At 46.8% G+C, this 8,234-nt stretch overlaps 1 protein-coding gene across 7 annotated transcripts in view; it reads right to left on the bottom strand.

Moving 5' to 3' along the window:
• Positions 1–2,626: 2,626 nt before the first annotated feature.
• The window catches only part of TCAIM (T cell activation inhibitor, mitochondrial), a 54,282-nt gene continuing 48,674 nt past the window's right edge, over positions 2,627–8,234 (bottom strand). For all 7 annotated transcript variants that reach the window (XM_073902749.1, XM_025885019.2, XM_025885004.2 and 4 more), the window contains one exon: positions 2,627–4,389. In XM_073902749.1, the coding sequence (XP_073758850.1) occupies positions 4,149–4,389 (241 nt within the window). In that variant the 3' untranslated portion in view covers positions 2,627–4,148. The remainder of the gene's footprint in view (positions 4,390–8,234) is intronic.

The raw sequence follows: 8,234 nt of genomic DNA, 5'->3' as shown, positions 1-8,234 counted from the left end.
CTAAGCACCAGGACCTGTGAAGATGACCTTCTAGAGCAATGAATGTGATTAAGTTATGGGTCTTGAGAGGAGGGGCTCATCCTAAATTATCCAGTAGGCCCTACGCGCATTCACACGCATTCTTCAAACAGGGTGAGTTTTGAGACAGACACACAGAGGACACAGAGAATAAGAGGCAGCGATGTGACCACAGGGGCAGAGATTGGAGTGATGTGGCCCCAAGCCAGGAACACTGGCAGCCAGCGGAGTCTGGAAGAGGCAAAGAAAAGAATGTCCCCTTGGGCTTCTGGAGGGAGCATGGTCCCACGACACCTTGATTTTGGATTTCTGGTTTCAAGATTGTGAGGTAATGCATTTGTGTGAAGCCCCCTGGTTTGTAATTTGTGTCAGCCCCAAGAAACATACACCAAACGCAGGCTCTTGTCTGCTCCGTCCCTGCTGTGTTCCCAGTGCCTAGGACAAGGCCTGTGTACTGCCGGTGCCTCCTGTTTGCTCAATGACTAATGGTAAAAGGTCTTAGGAAATCCCTCAGCAAAGATTTTACTCCAAAGTTTAAAAATCCTGCATTTTGGTGGGGGGGGGGCGGGAAGTGAGGTACAGGCTGTCGTCTGTATAGATCATATTGTTCCTCCACCCGATCACACTGCCCATCCTGCTGACTTGGAAGTCTCTGGCTCATGCGTGCCATGGTCTAGGCCAGTGCGCATGGTATTGACAGAGAAAATGAAAAACGGACAGCCTCCAAAAGATGCCGAGGGTGAAATCTGATGGCCCCCTCCCTTGTGAGCCACACACTGTGCTGAACCGATTTCCTCCACATTAGCTGCTGTGATGGACTTTGGGGCAGAAGTGTGCAAATGTTGCTCCAGGAATGATGCCCATAGGCACCTGTGGGGTCCCAGAGAGCCCAGGCTGCTACCAGGCCTCAGGGGGAGCAGGGCTGCTCCCCCCGTTCTACACAAGTCCCCTAGGTGCCAAGGTGGCCCTGCTGCCCGCTGACCAACCACGCCACAGTGGCCAGGTCTCTGTCTCTGCTATGCCCCCCACGCCTGCTAGGGCAAGGACTGCTCCAAGGGCGCATCTGGTCTTGACTTGTGGGCTGCCTGTCCCCAGCACTAATCCCGTGGTGGGCCCGTGCAGGGCTGGGGGTGCTGCTGCCTGCTCAGACCCCTCACAGCCCTTGGGACACCTAGGTTCTAATCCCACCTCTCTTATCTACAGGAGACAGAACGGCCTTGGCCAAGTCTCCGTCTCTTCTCACTTTCGGGTATCAGTTTCCCCATGTGCAAGATCTGTCACCTTAGGGGGAGAATTCCTATAGTGCTCCATAATAGGTATGTCCCCACGAGGGCAGGGCTTTGACCAGTAGACTGAGGCTGCAGTAGCAGGGGGCTGGGGATTAGAAGAGGGGCCCATGGTGCCAACTCTGGTCTGATTTGTGTGGCCACTGGCTGTCCCACCTCCCCCTCCTCCTCCTTGTCCCAACCGCTAAGGAGTGAGGGGTGCCTGGGCCGGCAGCCCAGGACCATCCAAGGGAGGGCTCTGCATTCCTGGGGCAGACTCACTGCGGGTGGGAAGAACTTCCAAGAACATGACCCAGTGTCTCCTTTTACAGATGGGGAGACTGAGGCCAAGTGAGGCCTTGTCCAGGGTCATTCAGTGCAGGGAGCCCAGTAGGAGTTCTACCAAGGTGCCCTGGGGGTTGCGTCAATTCTTACTCATGAGACAGGTACCTGGGTGGCCCTGCCAGGTCAGAGGGCTTGCGGTTGGGGTCTGTGGTTAGGCGGCACAGGTCAGAGGCACCCCCGAAACAGGGAGGTGCTTTGTGATCAGCCAGCTGCCAGGCTTCACCCAATGCATCAGTGGCTCCTGCACCCTGAGTGTGAGTGCCAGCCTCCTGGGAGTTTGGGCTCCCAGCTCTGGGGCCTGCAGGAGAAGGCTGCCAGGACCACGGCCCCCTGCAGAAGAGCCCAGAGCCTTGGAGCCACCAGTCTCCACAGGACTGATGTGGTCTTACTGGCTTGTTCGAGGGTCCCCCCAGAGCAGTGGGGGTGGGGTGGGGAAGCCGGACTGGTATAAGGGAAGTAGGAACACCAGGGTGCTGGGACAGGGCCCAAGCTGGATGGGTTCACTTAGGGATGTACACACAGTCCTTAGAGGTTCTAAAGGTGAGCTGACTCCTGACTCAGCCCTGACCCCTCTTGCTTCACCTCTCCATTTCTCAATGCCCACCATCCCCCCTCTCATTAACTCAGGTGGGCTGCCTGGACCTGGAGGTCTTTAAGAAACAAAAGAGGAAGTAGGGCCTGGGGGGAACCTGTCCTGCAGACAGATGTGGCTTTGGACCTATGCCTTCCTAACTGGACAGCCTGGGCTCAGGGCCTGCTTCTTCCTTGGGAGACGTCTGGCCTGGGTCTGGAGCTCAGGTCCCTTTGGAGACCGCTTCTGACCCATGGCTTTGTAGTTGGTGGGGCCTCAACCTGTGCCAGTTTTCAGTGGTGAGACAGAGTTTTCCCTTTTATGTTAGATTGGGAGAGGAGGTCAAATAGGCCATCAATTTCTTGTAACTTCCTATTATGTCACAATAGTTGTAAAACTATTAATAAGTGAATAACAAGAAAAACAATCTGATTAATGTATTATTTATTATATTATTAACAATCAGTTCTGAGACAAAGTCCAATTCAAAACATTACTAAGGATTCTATTATTAGTTGATTTTAGAAATGGCATAATCCAAACCTATATTTCAATAAATTTTCTTATGTAATCTTTAAGGAAGGAATTTTTCACCTCCATCATTTGGCTCTGGAAAATCTTTACAGGCAACATTTTTACATTAGAAAAAAAAATTCAGTATAGTTGTTATGAAGGTTCAAAAAGATGTGGTATGCACAAACTATAAAAATTACAAATCATTCTTTCTTAACACATATTTGAATTTAAACAGTTTAAATAATAGTGTTTTAGATGAATTTGAAATGAACTTCAAGAATGGTTTGTTAACAGCTTCTTTTCTTTCTGATGCACTGTGGGAAAAAAATTCCTTTCCCATTTCTTCAGCAGTAGGGGCTACAAAAATGGTGTCCCAAATTAGGATTCACCTTATCCTCTTGAGAAATAAGCCAAAGAGGTTTTGGATCTGGTGGAATATATTATCCGAAGGGAAACACCTGTGGAGAGAGAAGCCCTGTGTCTCCAGAGCGGGTCCCCCATGTCTCTGGGGATAAGCTGTGCTGTGGCCTCAGGGAGCCCACACAACTATGCACAAGGGACGGCTCAGAGGGGCCTCACTCCACGTGCGAAACACGGTAGGAACAGGAAGACCGGGGTTGAGGGGGTGACAGAAATCCTGAATGGCCTGAACCATTTTATACTCCCTACTTGCTGGAACTCTTGGGGAAAAAAGCAAGGGTTTTTCCAGATAGTCTGTCCACAAAAACAAACGAGTCACCTCACTGATTCAAAGACACTTACTGTCTGTTAGTGTCATGCTACCAACAGTTATAATATTTTAATGGGTAGGAAAACTTATGGATTTAAACCTAAATTTTCTGTCACTAAGATGTTTTAACAAACTGGTATCAGACTACTTATGACAACGTCAATACTACACATACATCCAATTGCTTTTTTTTCCTTCTACTCTTTCTTTCAGGAAGAATCTGGTTATCTAATTTTTGCTACCCATCAGTCTCCTGTTTTGGACAGCAACTGTCCCCTACTGGCTGCAAAATACATGTTCGTGCTGACACATGAGATGTTTACCAAGTTGCATGTTGAATGAGTCCCATTACTTCAGAACTATGCTGAGACCTGTTTACACGTACCCACATTCACTCATATAAAAATAGATATCCTTGACTCTGTAGAATCCCTCATTTACACACCACTAAAAATATGTTCTTTCATTCTGACATCTTTTTACCCAATCTTGCCAATCAGATAAGAAACACCGTAAGACTGGGAGATAAAACCTTTTAAAACAAGTTTTGTAGCAGAGATTAATTTTAAAAAAAGTTCTACTTTTAGAGCAGCAGTTAGAAACTTCGTTCTTGTAATATGTAAATAATACTGTTATATCAAATTGTGGATTTAAATTAGTTTAACAGTTTCTTAGCTCTTCAAAAATAACACAGATTTCTGTGTTACTTAATGGCTTCTCCATCCTTCCAATTCCAAGGAATACAAAGGTCTCCATCTTGAAGAACAGAATAAAAATGTGAAATGCAGAGGTGCATCCCTTGTAGGTAAGGCAGTGACTGTTCTAGAAGTCTCTTACAACAATCCACCATTTGTATACTAGAAACGCTGGGCTCCTTATAAAACTTTTCCAGGGAAAATTTTTTCGTTGAAGCCTGTATCAATTCATTTTCAATAACCTTTAACCTGTTATATTGAAAATAAACATAATATTGCCACAAGCTATCACCAAATACAAGAACATAAAATGTACATATAATTTTATATATTGGGGCTCTTTCTTTCGAGATTTTATTTAAATCCAAGTTAGTTCACATATAGTGTAATATTAAGTTTCAGAGGTAGAATTCAGTGATTCATCAGTTACATACAACACCCAGTGCTCATGACATCACGTGCCCTCCTCGATGCCCATCCCCCAGTTACCCCATCCCCCCCAACCTTCCCTCCAGCAACCCTCAGTTTGTTTCCTAGAGTTCAGCATCTCTTATGGTTTGCCTCCCTCTCTGTCTTTATTTTGTTTTCCTTCCCTTTCCCTATGTTCATCTATCTGTTTTGTTTCTTAAATTCCACCTATGAGTGAAATCATATGGTATTTGTCTTTCTCTGACTCACTTATTTCACTTAGCATAATACCCTCTAGTTCCATCCACGTCACTGCAAATGGCAAAATTTCATTCTTTTCTATGGCTGAGTAATTTTCTTCTTTATCCATTGATCTGTTGATGGACATCTGGGCTCTTTCCAAACACTGGAGTCTAACTTTCTACTCTCAACACTGAAAATGGTGTCCACAAAGGGTAAATGACATGCTTAGAAGACATGCCAATAGTTCTTGTGCATGTATCTCTGAAAGTATTTGTTAAATCTTTTAGCAGCAATGGATAAAAATAAAGACATAATTTAAAACGTTCTTACCCTGCGTCACTGAGCAGCTGTTAGTGACCAAAGAAAGCAGACCGCTGAGTGTAAAAGTTCCTAGTTTTAGGAACCACCTACAGTCTGACCCTTGGGCAGTAATGACTTCTGGAGACTCCCAAACACCCAGCAGGCTCAGAAGACAGGCCCCTGGGGAGGACGCTCCTCCCCTCCACTCTGTTCTATGCCCATCAGCTCCCTCTCTTCCTCTTGTTCCATCAAGGGCTTGAGTGAAGGCCTAGAAAGCAGACAACTCAGGGCAGAACTCAGTGTCTTAGATACACAGATGGCCAGTTTATGGGTATATTTTGGTAAAAAGCTTCAATCCTCCAAATCTTGAGATGTGTGAAAGAGGCCTTGTCACGTCCTTGAGTGGTACGCAGACCAGAACGGACATCTCTTGGGAAGCCCACGCAGGAAGGGGAGTAAAGCAAAACTGCCATGGTCAAAGAAGGTTCCCAAAGAAGTTTAAGTATTGCACTGGTTAAAAAATACCCAAATAACCTCTATTTATCCACTCTTAATCTCTGCATAAAGGAAAAAAGTACCATGAACTATCCATAAGCTAGAAAAATATTTGAAAACAGAAATGGTCGTTGTAGTCAGCTGGGACTTAGTAGCACGGGTCTGTAGTTACTGACTTACTCCCTTCAACAACACCCGGAACACTTTCTCAGGTGCTGCTAGTTTTTTTCTGTAAGATTACTCCTTCTAGACACTGCTGCTTAGAGACTGAAGAAGTTGGACAGCAGAGTTGACGGGGTTCTCAGAATGTTCCAGCTGGACCTGTACCTATTCTTTCCAGGATTAGACGGGAAGAACCATAGGTACCATCAACAGCAGGGACCGACAAACTTTTTTGTAAAGGGCTTTTCTCACTGGCTCAAAAAAAAGGGGGGGGGAGGTATTTAACAATCTGGCTCAGAAATGGAGAGCCTGGCATCTGGCCAAGTTAATGTGTAGTTCTCCAATGATGCATCTTTACACGCATCTCTGGCCAGGGCCATGCATTCCCATCCCTTCTCAGAGAAGCCTCTGGCCTCATCCCAGGGTTGCCCCGACCCCTAGGCCACAACCTCTACAACCAGGAGGGCCCATCAGTCCTTCTGGAGTACAGTTCTGCATGAGAATCGATTCCAGAGAGGGCGGCCTTCACTGGGGCTCTCTCCAGGGCTGGCCCTTCCAATAAGGAGGTGGCGGGGAACAGCCTATCCCTCCCTGGGTGCCTCTGGAGTCCAAAGCAGACGAATTTAGATGATTTTTTGCCTTTCCTTATGATTTCTTTGCTTTATTATATTCATACTTCAACAACAATGAAATAGAGGAAAAAGGGAAGCACAGCACAAACGAGAGAAGCGCCATGACACGGTGAGTACGGCTGGTGGCGAGTTTTCTTCCTTTCCTTCTAATGCTAAGAAATGGGCCAGACATTTCCTAGGGGGAAATGACCTTTCTTTCCCCTGACAAAAACGATATCTATTTTTTTTTTTTAAATAAAGCTCCTTCTGCCTCTGACATCAACTGTGAGTTCCACAAGGGTATCTGTTCTGAGGGCCGGCTAGGTACCAAAGTACTCAATATTAGTGGAATAAATGAACATTGTTTTAAATCGTTTTTTCCTATTCTATGTCAGTATCAAAATTATTTAAACAGTCTTCTATTACTGTACATTTCTACTGTTTCCAGTTTGCCTAAGTGATATTAAAATTTATAGTATATGATATAGGGTAGGAGGAAACATGAGTGAGTTACCACAAAAGCAGTGAGTGAGGACAGCCCGTGTAGGGAGAGCTGCTTTACCTCTAGGCCCAGGTTACCCTAGGTTATGCCTGCCCCACGTAAAAGCTGTGCATGGGTCATTACCAGCCTCCAAAGGAGGGGGTTCCACAGTACACACATTCCCCCTGGTAGCCAGGCCATGTTAAGAGGCAGGGGCTACAAGTCATGCAGTCTTTTTTTTAAAAGTCATGCAGTCTTGAAAAGGCCATGTGAGGTCGACTTGAGACCCAGATATTAGCTTAGAATACTGGTTTTAAACCGTCCACAAGCTGAGGGTCCTGCAGAGGTACTCAGAGGACCCCGATGGATATGAGCGGCTTCTAGCTCCCTTCCTCTTTGAACAGAACACCTGCAAGCTTTTATCTCTTTTATCAATTGGGTGTCCACTTGAGAATCCGCTTTATAGAGATATGCAGCTAAAAAGTGAAAACCATAGTCCAAGAACACACTTCATCTGCGGAAAGCCTTATAATGAAGGCAACCTTAATAGGGCGGGGAGAACAGAGTGAAGGGAAGCAGAAGGCAAAGGGGAGGGAAAACTGCAGAGGTCTGCAGAGGGATGAAGGTGATGAGTAAGAGGGAAGGTACACTGGGACCAGCAACAAAGTGGCTTCCTCTCCATGGGGGATAAAACAGGGACGAGGGCTCCAACGCCAGAGCCAGAAAGGGGCTCAGGGAACATGCAAGTTAATGGATTCAGCCAATGGGTGCTTCCTGAAAGCCACCTGTGTGCCAGGCACTGATCTTAGGATGGGAGTGAACAAAAGCAACAAAAAAGTCTCTGCCCTCATGATGCTTACATTCTGTCGGCGGGGTGGGGAAGGCAGGCAAATGAATGAGGAAAACAGCCTGTCAGAGACCAATGGTGTTGAGTATGAGGGAGCAAGGCAGACGAGGGGCGGTGGAGTGGCGCACACGGGAGGGTGCTGGTTCCCGCTGATGCTCAGGGAACACCTGAGAAGGTGGATGTGGGCTGAGACGTGAGGGAGGTGAAGGGCAAACCAGGAGGACACCAGGAAGAGACGCTCCAAGATGCTGGATGAAGATAAAAGGGCCATCCGGCTGTAGCAAAATGAGTGAGGGCAAAGTCAAGGGCGCCCCGGCCTGCAGGCCGGCTCAGCAGGAGTGACTTCTCACAGGGCGACTCACTCTGGCCGCTCTGATGAGTCACTGTATTGACCTGACTGACTCGCAGGATGGAACTTTCAAAAACTAACCTATGTGAATTGCATTTCTTTTTATTTTACTTCCTCAAAATCTAGTAGCAATGCACCACGGCTACAAAATGGCCACTGGAAAGACAGAAGCAGCAGCTACAGTGTAGCCAACAGCCC

The sequence above is a fragment of the Callorhinus ursinus genome, unplaced genomic scaffold (genome assembly GCF_003265705.2).
Source record: "Callorhinus ursinus isolate GAN/ISIS: 27379988/994484 unplaced genomic scaffold, GSC_fseal_2.0 scaffold1, whole genome shotgun sequence".
NCBI lineage: Eukaryota > Metazoa > Chordata > Mammalia > Carnivora > Otariidae > Callorhinus > Callorhinus ursinus.
The sequence above is the reverse complement of the archived record's forward strand: the minus strand, read 5'-3'. Positions and strand labels throughout refer to the sequence as shown.